The 16,136-nt window shown below is 43.3% G+C and overlaps 1 protein-coding gene across 1 annotated transcript in view; it reads left to right on the forward strand.

Annotated features, from left to right (window-relative positions):
- COG5 (component of oligomeric golgi complex 5) overlaps positions 1-16,129 on the forward strand; it is a 191,155-nt gene extending 175,026 nt beyond the window's left edge. The window contains exons 19-22 of the mRNA XM_050915276.1: positions 3,718-3,794; positions 4,295-4,421; positions 4,981-5,060; positions 15,333-16,129. Of these exons, the coding sequence (XP_050771233.1) occupies positions 3,718-3,794; positions 4,295-4,421; positions 4,981-5,060; positions 15,333-15,447 (399 nt within the window). The 3' untranslated portion in view covers positions 15,448-16,129. The remainder of the gene's footprint in view (positions 1-3,717; positions 3,795-4,294; positions 4,422-4,980; positions 5,061-15,332) is intronic.
- The last annotated feature ends 7 nt before the right edge of the window (positions 16,130-16,136 follow it).

The following is a 16,136-nucleotide window of genomic DNA, read 5'->3' on the forward strand; positions in this document are numbered from 1 at the left end:
GGCCTTGCACACACCATACAAATACTGGCTTGCAGACAGCCAAAAACATCACTCAACCTGTAAAAGCTCACCAAAATGCTTTGGAAACTAGAGCTGTATGTCATAGCAAAAGCTGCCACAGTATAAACATGCTGCATGAATCAACAGTTGATGCAGCTTCAGGTGATGACAGGTAGCAAAACCAAGAAGTGATGTATGCTCAGTCCTATGCCCAATTCCAGCACCTTCAAAACAGCAGCTGTTCCAGCTGAATGATTCCTCCCTGGCACTCGCTCCCGGGCCGGCGGTGCCGGCTGGCACAATGCTCAGCGAAGACACAAAACCCCGCTCAGTGGGCCTGCAGAAACGAATGTAACAGCAGAAAGATGCTGTAGCATCTCACTACATCATTGGGCTCAGACAAATAGCTAAAATGCAAGTGAAGAAAACAATCATCGTTATTATGTGAAGTATAGATTTTATTGGAGAGCCTGGGTTATAACACATAGCAGACTAGTGTTGTAAATTAAAAAAAAAGTTTCTGTGGTTTATGTACATTTTTACCACATTAGTTTTCACTCATTCCCACTCTTCATGAGTCAATTTGAGATGGTATAGTATGCTGCAAAGCTTAAAAACAATTTTTTTCTTTGGCAACTAGTACTTCACGAATCAACCATCTGCTGCCATTAAATCTATCTAGTTCTAGCAATACTAATAATTTCCTACAGTGAATAAAGATTGAGGATGAAGTAATAGAATTTTCCAAAGTAAATTTTATTCTTTAGTACTTAAGACTAAAAATGTTGATTTATGGAAACTGCCAAGTAAGTTCAAGAGAAATCATTTAAATTTGTTTTAATAAGGAATTGGTTAAGCTGTAGAAAGTTCCACTTACGTCTCATTACATCATATTATGTTTCAGGAGTGAAACAATCATTTAAAACTTATTAAGCAAAATTATATTTTGCTATGCTGGGATTTCTTTCCCCTCATGAGTGCAGTTTGATCCATGCATCTCTGTTTCCAGAAGTCAGACTGGCAGTTTGTTGCCTGTTATCAAATTCTCCAAAGCACCTAAAAGAATTATCTTCTCCCTGGTTCTTCACAGCTACAAGCCCACGGCTCCCACCAGAGCTGGGACACCAGCTCCTGCAGGATATCAGTTACTTCCAGCTGCCCCTAGCCAATACTGATGCCTGAAAAGAAGCTCTGGAGAAATCAGAGTCTTGCTCCCATTTGTTTTTCAGGGTCTGTAGGGTTCTTGTATCATGATACTGCAAAGCCTACTTAATTAGCTCCTCTTTTTGGCTTCTTGCTCCTGATCCTGTGCAGCAGACCAGCCTCTTGGCTCCCATACGTGCTCAGAAGTGTCCTGGGGGATCTGGGGGAACAACATGCTGAACTTGCTCTAAGCTTCGTCGCAGTTGGGAGTTGGAGCACCTCCCTGCAGAAATCCCCAGGAAGAACCTGCCTGTCCTGGGAGTGTGCACTCAACCTCGTTCCCTTCTGCCGGCAAATTCAGCACACAGCACAGCAGCTGACGGCTCCTCCTCAAGCACAAGAATGTTGGCTTCCCATTTGCGTGCCTTTTGCACTGTCTGGTGGATAGCGTGCTTGCTCAGGAACTGCAAAGCTGGGTTGTATATGCTCTTCAGCCCAAGAAACAGATACCCCTTGCATCTGCGTGCGGGAGAGGTGACCTAGTCCTCAGGTTGGGAGGGCAGGGATCCCACCCAGCTGTAGAGAAGGGGCCAGTTCATAGCCTAGAGTAGAAGATCTGGGGGCCAGGAGGGAGCCAGGCTGTTACCCAGGGCTGGAGCATTCATCTGAAAGCAGAAGACAAAGATCCTTATTTCTGCTTCCTGGACTTTTATTCACTTTCTGCTTCTGCAAGTTTCTGCTTAATATAAAATGCAGATTTCAAGCGGCCTGAAAGTGCTTGATGTGGGGCATGTACTCCAAGGTTCCCAGGCTTGGGGAGCAGCTTTGCACTGCATGTAGGCCAGCTCTGTGGGGCTTTTCCCATCACCTTTCGGAGGTGCCCTCCTCTCCTTGTCTGTAGAGGAAGCGTAGGTGCCTGGGTTAGGCCCTCTGGCTTTCCCAGCTGTGTCTGGCTGAGTGTCATGTAGGTGGATACTCGTACAACGTGACCCACCTGACCTATTTGAGATGTCTACCTCAGGGAAAGATGCATCACACCCCAGGAGTGGCTGTTTCTCTCCACTGAGTAGGAAGAGAACCTGTAGATGTTGAGAAGTAGGTGAAATGACTCCCATCCTGCCACCTGCTTTTTAGGATGGGTGCCTGAAGTATATGGCCTTGATTTGCATTAATTGCTAATTTAATTTCTTCTGGGTTTAGATGAACTATGGCATCATAGTTCACCACACCATCTTTCTTATTTATGCTGGAACCCCAGGTTAGTTACGTGCTCTTGGTGAAGCCAGTGGCCCAGCAGCCAGCTCTGTCTGAGGAAATTCTACAGCTGGAAAGAATAATAGTATTAAAGACTTCACTGTAAATAGTGTCTTATCACAAATGCTTTGAAACTCGTTCAGCAATGTTACTTAAATGGGAAGCTCATTGTATGGTGGTTTTGATCTTGTTACTTATTTTAGCTCTCATCCTTTGAAACTTAGCTTAATTGTGCATTATGTGGAAATCAAAGTCTGAATAGTCTTTCAAGTTGGGGATTTTAAAAAACGTACATGGAGAATAAAGCTTGCATCCCTCTGTTGACTGACACTTCAGGAATGCAAAAAATAAAGACTTAATCCATATCTGGCTAAAATTACTTTACCAGTTTTCTGAGTGGTGGTGTTTGTATTAGTGTGCATATTAACTGAAATTTTGCCATGTAATGTTCATGTTCAGTCTGGGATCTGGGAGTGAAACTGTTCTTTCTCACTTCTGTGTCCTCACTGTTAATGAAGAGCCTGTGACAGAATTTAGTCTCACGTGAATGATGTAAAAACCCAAGCGGAGCCTGGCTCTAGTTCGAAAAGGCAGGTGAACTCCAGTGCTTAAAAGACAGAAAGTGTTTAAAAATTGTTTGTTTTTTAAGACAGCTGCTGTAACTCAGAGACCAAACAGTATGAAAATAAGTATGAAAATAATGCTCTTACTGATGCTCTTTTGCCTGTGATTCCATATGACCCTGTGGCAATAGTCCCAGCTGCCTTCTATCTAACCTGCTTAGGTTTTCTGTCCCAGAATTTGGGGCCGAGTGTTCAAGAAGGAATCACTTTAACCTTGTCCTTCGCCAAAGGAGAGGGTGCCTAGCTGAAATGGGTATGCATTTTTCCTGCTTTAGGAGTGGTTTGAGTAGGTTAGGAGACCTGCCTAGATTTTCTTTCTTCCCAGGCTGTGGTCAGATTTTTGGGGTATTGACATAAGTGCTTCATCAGGAAACTCATCACCAACAAAATAAACCTGCTGTGAGAAACAAAGCTTCAGTCTCAGAAAGCTCACGAGACCCCTTCTGTTCTTAACCATAGACTATCACTGTCATTTGTCATGGGATGCTTACTGTGTTGCCAAGAATAAGGAAAAAGTCTTGGCTTGGGCGATGCAGTATGAAGGGAAAGGATAGCTTCTTGTCTCAAATTCAGCCACCAGCAAGAAGTCAGTAACTTGGTCTGCAAGTTTGGATTATTGCTTAAAGGCAGGCTACTTCAATATCAAGTTTTATATTTTGGGACAATCTAATTCAGATTAAAATGTTTGTTTTTATAGATGGAGTTAGCAGTAGCACCGCTGTGTCGGCGAGTCTCTGACCTAGGAAAATCTTACAGACAGCTGAGGTCATTCAGGTGAGTTGCAGTCACGGGAACTAGCAATCGGCAGTATGACCAAACTGTATTTCAAAATGGATTTATTACCTCGTGTTAGTTCTGATTGAACTGAGAGCTTTTTTGGCAACACCCACCTGCAAATTAGAAATAGATTAAAATTCTTTTAAATTTTATGCAGAGTATAACTATGATTTAACAATCTTTGTCATGCAAATGTTGGCCAAATTGTACGTTTTTGTGTTGCTTTCAGTGCAACTTCTGTATGACAGTGAGTTCTATAGTTACCTTATGTGTTTTCACTGAAATATAAAATTTACAGTCCTGTGTTGTTTAATTACAATAGGCAACTTCTGTAAATTTTTACAAACTGAACCTGTGTTGAAAACCTAAGATGCAGACTAGTGGAAAAAAATTAGATGTTTCTATCCTAAGACAATATTGCCACCATATAGGCGTTTTTCTAATGCATAAGATAAGCTTTTTCTTCCTTTCACAAGTATATTGTTACATTTTTCCAGACCGCTGCTCTTCCAGACCAGTGAGCATATTGCCAGTAGCCCAGCTCTGGGAGAGGTTATTCCATTCAGCATTATTCTTCAGTTCTTATTTACAAGAGCACCACCAGAGTTAAAATCACCCTTCCAGGTAATAAGATCAACCTGTCTTTCCTTTCGAGATGTCCTAAGGAGGAATGAACATTGTCATTTGCCCCAGTTATTTTAGTTAAAAAGTATTCAAGCTCATACTTTATATGATTTGTTGGCTTTTGTTTTTATTGTGGCAAAGGTGTTATGGTCATTGATTTCATATTTTGATTAATTAACAGCAGGAGGATGATAACCTGATTTTAAATAGACTCTCAATTCTTTAGTATTCTGTCAGCTCATAGAAGAAATTGCAGGTCTTATCCCAGACTGCAAATTGCCTGAGTCCTGCTCATGTAGGATGCAGGAAATCTAGATTTAAACCCCTGTCAGAACTGGGCAAACAGCTGATGTAGGAGATCACCTCTGAGCTCCCAAATAACGTATTGGGCTATTTCTATTAATTGTCTCTGATTCCTTAACTCATTCTGCATCACTGCAGTATTAAGAGAGCCTCCTGTGGCCTTCATTTATGCCATCTTTGATTCTGAAATTGGTGTGTGTGTTTCCTTTTTCACATTTATGTGTAATTGGTGTTTGTTTGTGTTTCTCTGTATTAGAGGGCTGAGTGGTCCATTGCCCGCTATTCCCAGTGGCTTGATGATCATCCATCTGAAAAAGACAGGCTTGCTCTCATACGGTAAAAATCACGCTTCTCTCTTCTCTACATTTATGATAATGGAGCAGTAGCTTATCTGCACACCAGGACTGGTCTTGAAAAGTAAAAAAATGTGCTATAGGAGATGTATCATAAATACCAATACCCCCTCTCCACTTATGGGATGAGTTGCAAAATGGGAGAATATATAAACTGAACACTTCCCTCTGCCCCCTGTACCCAAACCCTCCAGTGCCTTTGGAAGGAGCGCATAATCCTCTTGCAAAAGAAGGAAACCATGCACAATGATGTTTTAAATTAATACTGTATTTTAGCAAAACTACCTCTCAACTGTTGGAAAGTCAAGGCTGCAGCCATCCTGTCTTCTATATCAGGAAAGAGAAGCTTTGGAAGCTTAAGCAATGAAAATGTAGATAGAAATTTAAAATGGAAGACCCTTGTTACACCCGTGTAATGTTATTCTTCAGGAAATCAGCCTGGGATCTTTAGGAAGTGATAATTACGTCAGATTTTTAAAATCTTTGTAGGGTAGATGACTTTATAGCTAAATACTCTTTTGCATCTTAAAATGTTAGGAAAAGTTATGAAGAGTCTTTTTTTTCAAAACAAGCAGATTTTTGAAGTATGTTAGAACAGATGTGTTATATGAACATGACAGAGCCAGCCTGAGGATCCTCAGGATTCAAAGCTCAGGTGATCATTTGGCTCCTAATGCCCTAACTCTTCCAGCCATCTTCTTGGTGTCCTGTCCTGACCTCGGTGTCACTCACTCCAGTGGCACGGGAAAGGTTGTCACACATAGCTGCACCTGGCTCGATCTGGCCTGTGAGCCAACTCTGTCCTTGAATGTCTGTGTGTGGATGTTGCCAGCTTTTGCTGAAATCATAAAAGCTGACTTTTAAGTTCAGCCAGCAGTGGTTGTGCTTGAGAAAATCGACCATTATCTGTACACACTTTTAAAGCAGCCAAGAGGAGTCTGCTGTAAATATTTACAGTTCTTGAAGCTGATAGCACCATACAGTCCAACGTAGTGCTCAGGCCAATTAAGGAAATACTAGTTGATCACCAGTAGATGTTAGTAGGATTTATTTCCAAAATATTAAAATGCAAACTGTGTCCTTTCATATGTGTATTAAAAGAGTATTTTTTGAATATCATACATGTTATTATTAGTCTAGTTTGGCTACAAAACTAGGTTTTCTTGAATCTCAAGCCATGACAGCTTGAATTACAGAGGAATGGATAATAGGTACAGGACTGATACAGCTGTATATGTAACATAGTTATGAATATTTTGATTGTAATTTCTGTCCTGATAGTACTGGCAAAACTGACAATGTTGAATTTCAGATACGTTAGGGAAAGCCAAGAATGCAAATCGTTTGAGAACTGATGGGATTTTGTTCTCTTCAGTTCTTTTACACAAATTTGAAAATGCCATCCTTAAATTACAACACTTTTTTGTCTTTGCTTGCAATTAAATTTCATCCAGACTGATTCAGTTAATGGGCTTGCTGGTGGTCATGTTCAGACACTGATGAATTGCTCTGACCATGGAGGTATTAAGGGACAGGCCTTGGGACAAGGCAGAGAGAGTGTCATCCATTAGACCAAGTAGTGTAGCTGGAATACTCAAGTTTTTCATTTCAGTCCTTTCATTGAATCCTTTATTCATTTTACGTGAGATACCACTATTAAAATACTTTAACTTTGCAATCTCAAGAATGCGCTTCTGCAAGGTTATCACTTGGCAAGGTTATCACTTGAGCATTTTACAGTGAGACTGTGGTCCTTTTGCTTTGCACTGTGGAGTGCTTGGACATTGCTCGGACATCCGTCCTCCCAGGGCATGGAGAGGACAGGTTTGAAGATCTGTCTTTCCCAAACGCCTCTGTTGGCACTCCAGTGGCTCTTCCCTACTCTTGGTATGTCAGAGCAAGGCTGTTTGTCACTGCCCACGCTTGACTGCTTCTCCATCCATCCCCAGGCCCACCACTTGCAGGCACCACTCATGCAGCTTTGCTGAGCTGCGTGAATTAACTACGCTGGATTTATCAAGCAGACTCTTCCCTCGGGTGGTTTGGTTGGCAGCTCATGTAGCACTGCATGTCTGGGAGCAAAGAGCGGGGGGCTAGCTGACCAACACTTGAATGCAGTGGGTGAAGGGGATGGTTCTCCTTTGCAGACACTGGTAACCTCTGTAGACATTGCTGTATGTGTTCACCTTTTTACCATCTCCTCTCATGCCTGTTAGTCATTTCTAAATAGGCTGGTTATCCGTACATAAGGCAGGCAAGCAAACGTCAGTCACTAGTATGACCATGTTTCACTCATATTTTCTTTAATACTCTATTGGAAGATTTCTGAGCCTGCTCTTCGTGTGTCTCATATGAACCTAAGTTGAACTACAAGCATCTTGCTCATTTGTCTGGAGTCTTTTATCAGTCACCCTCTTCAAGCTTTTTCCACCCATAGTTGTTCAGCTGTGCTAGTTGAACCTTGGATGTTTTGAGCTTTCAGATCCCTGCACTGGCCTACATCAAGAAATTATCTTTGCATTTGTTGCAGCCTTGCAAATGGTAATTTTCTGCAACTTCCCTTTGTAATGACTGTGCAATTACTCTAGGGACCTGCTGCTTAGATATTAATTTACTTGTGTTATCAGAATCCTTACAGCTTCATATTAAAGCTAATTGGAGTGCTTCTTCCACTCTGCGGATCTTAAATGCTTCATATGCAACGCGGTGTTAATGTTATGAATTACGAGCATTCTGAGCATTTTTGTGCATTTCTTTCTGCTTGTATTCAGCATGAAGGGTGGGATTTACCTGGCCAGAGGTATATTAGCTAGACTCCCTTTATAGTCAACAGAGAGAAAGAGGCGCTGCTGGGGCTGATTCATCTCATCCTGAAGTAGGTACCTAAAATAGGTCAGTTGCGTTGTGTCCTGAAAGCTCCATTTTCTCTGCTCAGTGAAGGGGGCGTGGGCTGGGACACGGGAGCTCTCTCAGGCAGACAGCTGCCCTGCAGGCATTTAAAGTTAGGTGAGATGACCCTGCTGCAGGTGTCCTCCTGGAGCTGGGATTGTGTTGAAAGGAGCGCTTCTTTAAGCAGCTTTTTAAATTAAGTTTGAAAACTCAACCTTTCTTCCATAAAAGAAACCCTGTTAGAGGTGGTAGGATTTGAGCCTCGTCGTTTGAGCCTGAAGGACAATTCATTCACTCAAGGGCCAAATTCTTACCTTTACCATTAGAGTGTGGGTTAACTCCCCTTATTCAAACTCACCCTTGCTGGAGCAGAGTTGAAAGCCAGGCCCAGTGAAGGGTTCATTTTCATAACGAGCTGATGTCCTGAGCCAGAGAGCGGCTCTGACCACTAACCTGCCAGGGGGCAGGGACAAATGCCAACTTGGGGACCACCACGAAAGCCCCATCTGTGCATTAGGTTCAGCCTCACTAGGCGCAGCAGCGTTGACAGCTTTGCCGCAAGCAGCAGAGCCGTGCTGGGTCACTGCTCTGCTCTGCTTAAACCAAGCAAGCTGCAGCCATGCAGCGTGGCTGGAGGGCTGCCGCACACTGGCTGCGACGCCTGTGCCTCCGAGCACTCCCCCAGCCAGCGCCAGGCCGTTCATAAAAACCCTCTGTGTCACTTATGCTTGTCTGTCAACACATGGTCCCTTTGATCTCTTTATTATGCAATCTGGAATAAACCGGAGATGTTTCTTGCTAATCTGTTGTCCTACAGATGATGCTGTTGGAGATTTTACTGTTTGGTTTTACGGTAACTTTTATAGCGCTCTATTAAATAGAGAGGGTGTCAGACAGATGTGCTCTTACATGGCGTATTTCCATTTTCCTCTTTGCCCTGAAGTTTGCAGAGCAAACAGACTTTTAACAAAGTACTAAAGAAAAGTCTGGCCCTGCTGTCCTCCAGCTGCCCTGCTAATTGATCAGGACCTGAGGGCACAGGGCGCTACCCCACTACTGAACAGAAAGATGATCCCTGCCTCTTCTGAAGCTTGCAATTTAAATCAGGCTCCATTTATTTGACCGAGTCAGAGCTCAGGAGGGTAGCGCTAGTATTCACAATTCCATATAAAATTAACTAACTAATTAATTAGAGTAATTCTAAATGATACGCCTTAAGATCTCTTTAAGAACCGCAGCCCAAATCATACACTTTTTTTTTTTTTTCCTTTTAACTGTAGATATAAATCTTCATGGGTTGAAATAACATTTTAAAAAAGAACTATCTGGGACTTATATAATCAGCTTGTCCTGATTTCCAAGAAAGCTCATGTTTTTGCTCAAGCAAGTGAAGTAATTTAATAAGTGCTTTAAAATCCTTTTCCTTATGTGGGAGGGCATCTTAAACTTAGATTTTTTTTTTTTCCCTTACTTCTTATGGCATTTTTAATGAAGCATTAATATATGCAGAACATCCCACCAACCCTCTTTCCATAGCTCTCTTTTACAAACAATATTTGTAATGTATACCATAGCTTGTCTTTTAAAATAGAAACAGATTGCTGAACAGGTTTTATGTCCTTTATTAGACGGGAAGATGCTGAATTTAGGGCATTATTTAGTCTAATCCCTTCAAGAGTATGTTTTGTATATTACATAAACAGGGTTTCTTCCATCTTCTTAAACATCGGTAATATAACTATAAATTACATCTTTTTATATGACAACAGCTGTGATCTCTTCTGTGCTGGAGACTTGATGATACTGCTTTCACCCATGATGCCGTTTATTTTTCCATTACTGCTTATGCACTAGTGTTTTTACAGTGTCCTCTACAGGAGCAAGCCTACCTTTTTTAAGACAAGACTTTAATGGTAAACCGGTGCATCTGAATTGAGTTCTGTACTGCCAGCATAGTTTACAAAAGCTCGTTTGAGCTAGGACTGGTAAAGTTTAGAAAAATGTCATCATAAAATCTGCATTTCAAGTGTTAACAAAGCTACTAAATTAGTTTATCTCCCCAAATGAGGTACGCTCAGGTAGGCATCTCAGCAACTTCAGTGAAGTGTATTGTTACAAGTTGCGCAGCTCAGCCAGCCTGAGCTGAAATCTGGCTGCGTGCAGCAGCAACCATCTTGCTTTGCCATAAGCAGCTTCCTGCACTGTCCGTATTTCTGTATGTCGCAGTCCCGAAATCCCACCCTTAAGACTTGGTAACTGTCTTCAGAAAAACAAAACTCCCATCCCAAATGTACTTCTGAAATCACACCTACTTTATGACCATTGGTGCTTTCGGTTACCTCTCCCAGCCCGTTCCTCCCTCGCACTCAAGTAACCTCGCCGGTATTCTCTGGACTCCAAACATCCTTTCTCCCTGGATTCATGATTTCTGCCATTTTACTACCTGGACCTTTCGTTACCAGGAATGCTGTTCCTAATAGGATGGACAGGCTTCCTGGCCTGTCGCCATTGTGTCGTTACCACAGGCAGCAATGCAGAGGAGAGTTTCCTGAGCTGATCAGAGCTTGACCATGATTATGAGCTGTTCCATGGTCACCAGGTAGGGTATGGAGCTCCAGGTGACTGCAGCTGCCTCTTGGCTCCCAGCCTTTAGCAGCTGCAGTAGCTTTTCATCCTCTCACTCGCTGTGAGGCCCCTCTGGCTGCTTTCTTACACCTGCCCACGTGGGAGGCAGACTGCTGCTCTGCCTTGATGGGTACATGAAGCAGGTAGTTCTCCAGGCCGGTTCTGCTCTGGAGGTGCCCATGTCCTCTGTTTGGTGGTAGATGTTTCTCCATGACTTGTTCATTCTCTTGGCACTGCAGTTCCCGTCAGTTGTTCCCCCAGGGTTACAGTGAAATCCCCACCAATGGGAGATGTGACATTTGCAAAATAACCTTCACAAGTTGAAGGCTGACAAGTCAAAGGAGCCTGACATAAATGTTAGATTTGGTGAGAAGTCAGGGCTCACCATGTGTTTGTCATGGATTAGGCCATTAGCGAAACTCTTACTGTCTGAGAAGAACCAAACTTTTGTTTTAGCCTTTCAGGTAAAGTTATTGATTATGAATTGCATTTTAACATTCAGCTTTAGAGCGTTGAAATACTTTTATTGGAGGTGCAAGCATGGGACATGGGAAAATAGTGAATGCATTTAGTCTTAGAGTATTGAGAAAGCTTTTATTTTCATTATTTAATGTAAAGCTCTACAAGGTCAGTTTTAGAAAAATGCCTGAGAATTCACCTTATAGTATTGATGGAGTAGCAATTATTGGTTGTCTTTTGAGCAGAAAAGAGAGTTAGTTAAGATGCTCCTGGGTTGGTCATATTGATGAAGTTTGACTCTGTCTCTTTGAAACAACACAAGCAAAGCCACAGTAGAAGAGCAAGCACAGCAGAAGAGAGCTGACAAAGATCAATTTCTGTCGGCTGTTTGGACTCTGCTGGGAAGGAGAAGGGTCTGGGCGGTTCTGAGGCCACCAAACAATTTGCCAAATTCCTTTTAGCTGCTTTTTGAGTTGTAAGAGGACAGCGGCTGCCACTGATGGAGTTGGGTTTGCCAGTTAAATCAGATTCTTTTGAGGCAGGAGAGAAACAAAAAAGCTGCTGGAAGGTGTGACAGCAGGACTCTAATACTGGTGTTTGGCCCTTAGCATAGCCTAAATCTCATTCCCTCTTGTTTGATCTGATGGGAATAACGGTCTGGCTAAGGATTATCAAGGGCTGACATTGAGTGGGTTAGGGTGCTGCTTTTAGGGTAAAGCTTCTCCCTTTCATCTGAAGGGATCTGGTTATCTCTGTCATCTTTTTCAAGGGCTTTTTCAAAGCAAGGAGATAAAGTCAGAAAGGGACAGCAGTGTTACCATCTGGATAATGATGCCAACCCACAACTTCACCAAGAGGTGTCAGAGCTTTCTAAGTTAAGCAGGTCAATATGTTTTTTTTCTATTTTCAGCTTTTGATGACTTCTGAAAACTATTTGGGCCCAACAAACTTTGGGGAGTGTATAGAGGAAAAGACAGGGACACTGGTGAGTGGAAGGGGAGAGATTCAGCAAGATGAACGACAGTTACAGTAAGAAAGCTGTCACAGGAGTTTCTCAACTGTCTTTAATACAAGGGACTATTCTTTGTAGAAGGTAACTAACATCTAACATGTTTAATGATTACTGCTGACCAGAGCACTTAAGTGCTGACCTGAGTGGAAATGTAAGACACATCTGACCCTTCTGACGCATCTCCCCTCATCTTGATGGGATCCGTGAGCCTTCCCTGCCTGCATCTCCCACCTACTGCTCAGTCTGCTCATCACATGCTCTGCCCCTCATTGCCATGAGAGGCCACTTTATCAAAAAAGCACACTTACCTGCTGTCCCTTTCCCTCAGTCTCACTTCTTCTCTTTAAATCTTGGGATTTAAAACTTACCTGTGAATGTGCCTGATCTCTCTGCAGTCCATCATGCTGATGGCCTTTGCTGGGAGTGAGGTGAGCTGCACCTGAAGCACTTTGTGGCTCCAGCAAGCAGTTTTTTAGTTGTTGCCTCTTTGCCTGTAGACCCTGTGCTGCCCCCCCGAGACCACTGGGAAGAGCAGGCTGAAGGTTTTCAGGGAGCTGCCCAGGTGCAAAGTCAGCTTTATTTTGGCTAGATAAAATAAATATTCTTTCCCTGCCTTTCTGGCTGTAACAGGCTAACTTTTCTCTTGCTGTTTGTTGATGTGCAAAAAATGCAAAGTGACTCTTCAGAGTGTGTTGGTACCTGGTGTGGACCCCTCAGCAGTAACTCACTAGGAAGTTGTTACCAAACTGAAGACCTCTCGAGTGCATCCAGGCCAACACGAGGGACTGTTTCTGTGCTCAGTCACTTTATTCTTCTGAAGCCTCTCAATTCTCCAATAATCCAGTCCATCTTCCTTTTGCGTCACCTCAGCAGAGAGAGTCTGAAGTCCAGCTGCCCTGCCTGGGAATGTCAGGAGCTGTGGTGGGTGGTGGGCATCACCTCGTGCCCGTGCTGTTCCATTCCCATCCTGTGCTCAGAAGAAAAGCTGCCTCGGGTCCCTTGGTTGCACAGTTGCATGCTTCACTCTCTCCCTGTCAAACTCCATTAGCGACAGGCCAGGGACTCTGACTGCACGTGTGTGTCTGCACGCACGCACACGCTATATGCGGACATGCAGCACGTCCTGTTGCGCTCTGGCAGTGAGGCTTACAGGTCAGCGCCTGGCTTTGATGGGGATGAGAAGTGCTGGCAGGAGCGGGTGCAGCCCCAGGACCAGCTTGCAGGGCTGGGCTGTTATCGCTGTCACTGGCTTCTCGGAACCCAATGCTCAGGCTCGTCTGTGCAGCAGAGTGCAGGCTGTTAGCCTCAGAGCATCTCCCACTTGTTAATAAATGACCTTTGCTGGGGATTCCCAGCAGCGCTCAGACATGGGTGGTTTTTAGTTTTCGTTTAGGAAGTTCAGAGTCCTTGCTGATTTAGCAATAGCTTTACTCGCAGGCAACAAAGTGTATTATGAACCCGCTTCTTCCTACCATCTCCCTTTCTGGTTTGCCAGGTTTGCTGGGCTCATCTGTAGCTTCCCAGGGCTGCAGCATCACACAGCGATCTTGGCCTCTCCTCTCTCAGCATCTTACGCCAGGAGGAGACTGTATGTGTGTGTGTGAAACATATGCTGAGTCTCACTCTTTAGCGTTTCTGCTTTCCTTAAGCCTTGCCTAATTAAATGCCTACTTACTGCCCATCACCTCCAGTTGCCAGCAGGCACGTATGGGTTGGTTAGCATTGGTTAGCAGCGCTGCCTTAGGTCCCCTGAACTCTTTGTGCAGGAATGCGGCATTTCACCACAAGCTTGTCTGTTGGAAGTAGGAGCAAACATAAATACAGCTATGCCTCGGCCCAGCCCACCATCCTACAGCAGCTGACGTGTATTTACATGCACGACACTGCAGTTGCTCTCGGTGTTACCATCTCCCTCCACCCCGGGCCCCCCATCACCAGATGTGCCCGACAACCACCTGCCTTTCCCCAGCGGCACTGGGAATGTTCCTGCCACGTTACCAAAACCCGGGGGATCCCTCACTGGCAGAGCGGCCATGCTGGTGTGTCCCACACTTCCATAAAGGGATGCAGGAGACAAAACCCGGGACCGCGTCCCCACTCAGTGCCCCAGAGCGATGATTTCAGCTCTGCTGCTTGGGTGTTAGCAGCAGGACCCGCTGTGCTGCGGGATGGTGCCTGGGTACGGCTGGGAAGGGCTGTGATGACAGTCTGTATTAGCGCTGCAGCTGTCATAAGCCAGAAGAGGAACAGCCACATATGCGGAGTTGTCTTAGTCCCAACTTGAAATGGTGTCTGTTGTTTGTGCATGTGTTTTCCTAGATGTCACAGTTTTACTGTAAATAGCACCAATGGAACATAATCTAAACAAAGAGTTTTACAAGGAAACCCCCAAGATCATTGTATGTATTACATGAAGAAATAGAACAGAAAAAGGAGAGGAAGATCAATTAAATTAGAAGCCATATTTAAGTATGGCAAAACTCACTTGGCCTACTTAACGAGCTATTAAGTCAGTCAGAATCTGAACAGATCAGCATTTACAAAGTCTTTGTTTTACAGATAGGCTGTCATTCAACACTACTATTTCCTAGACTCATTGGATGAAAGGTGGTCCTGTGTTGTAAAGCAAGTTAACTTATGTACAGACAAGTACGTACTCACAGTTGCCCCTTTTAGCTTTGCAATGTATTTGTGCAACTCACACTATTTCTATGTATGACATCCTACGACAACGTGCAAGAAAAACACAGCAAAGCCAGATGTACAAATGCACACACACACTTTGTCTGTGGGTCAGCGCAGCGTCTCCCGAAGGACAGTGGCAGTTCAAAAGACTGAGCCAGGAAATCACCTCTAGGCATCTCGGTTGTTCACCAGTGCCCCAGTTTTCATTCTGTAAGTTGTCCTCTTAGCGTCTGCAGCAGCTGGAGTCTATTCTTTCCGTTTCTAAAGGTTACCAGTGCAGCAATGTGCCTGAGTCTGTGCGTCAGAGCTGTCATTTCAAGCCATCTGCAACATGCTGCTGATTATTTAAATGTTAACTTGTTCGCTCCTCAAAACATGCAAGGGAGAGAAAGATCACGAAATAATTCTGTAGAGCTTTGTAAGGCCTTTCTTGCCCACTTCCTTCCACAGACACCTGAGATCATCCGAGGAGAATGCTGTAGTAGGGAAGAAGTCAATTAATTTATTTCAGTTGCAGATCCTGAACTTACAGTACTTGTATGCTAGTTAATTGCTTTAGCTACTTTTCTTTTTTTTTTTTTTTAGTGGTGCACTGGAAGCTTATGTTCAATCAGTAAGAACGAGAGAGGGAAAGGAGTTTGCGCCAGTCTATCCCATAATGGTTCAGCTGCTGCAGAAAGCGATGTCGACCCTTCAGTGAACGGATCTGGACAACTCTCTCAAAATAGGGAATGGACAGTAACACAGTCATGGGTCTTTGGTGCCACATATATACTTACGGTTCATGTAAATTACTCCCAAATACATAAGCTTCACAATGAAATGTGTTTACCTATTTCATCTGTGAAACTTCTGTCTTCTTGCTTTACGTTCACATTATAGGAACTTATTTATAAGGAAATCGTACAGTTTTTATGTGCTGTAAGTCTACATCTAATAATAAAAATGAATCGTTCTTTAGCATTCCTTTTGAATTTAGTAAGGTATAAAATCAGAACATACTCAAATATTACAGTGTAATTGCTGAATATTTCAAATAAGGAAGTAGCTCTTCTCCTACAAGTAGCCTTATTCAGAAAATCGTACTTTTGAAATGCTAGAATCATCAGTTTCCATCTAAAAATCACTGATTTTAACGTAAGGAAAAATATTTATGAATAACATAAATGATTCTCTATTGCACTTTTGCTTTGAAATAATTTATATTGATTTCAACTCTCTTTTTGCTTGAACTGCAATAAAGAACATTGATTAGCCACTCCTGAATTCAGTATCTATCTGAAATTCTTCAGCAGCTTCCTAACTGCAAAGCATCAGCATATACTTCGGGTGGGTTCACGTAAAGACTTCCATGCAGAACGTGCTCATCTCTGCAGGGCTGACTTAAGT

Source organism: Gymnogyps californianus, chromosome 1 (assembly GCF_018139145.2).
Source record: "Gymnogyps californianus isolate 813 chromosome 1, ASM1813914v2, whole genome shotgun sequence".
Taxonomy (NCBI): domain Eukaryota; kingdom Metazoa; phylum Chordata; class Aves; order Accipitriformes; family Cathartidae; genus Gymnogyps; species Gymnogyps californianus.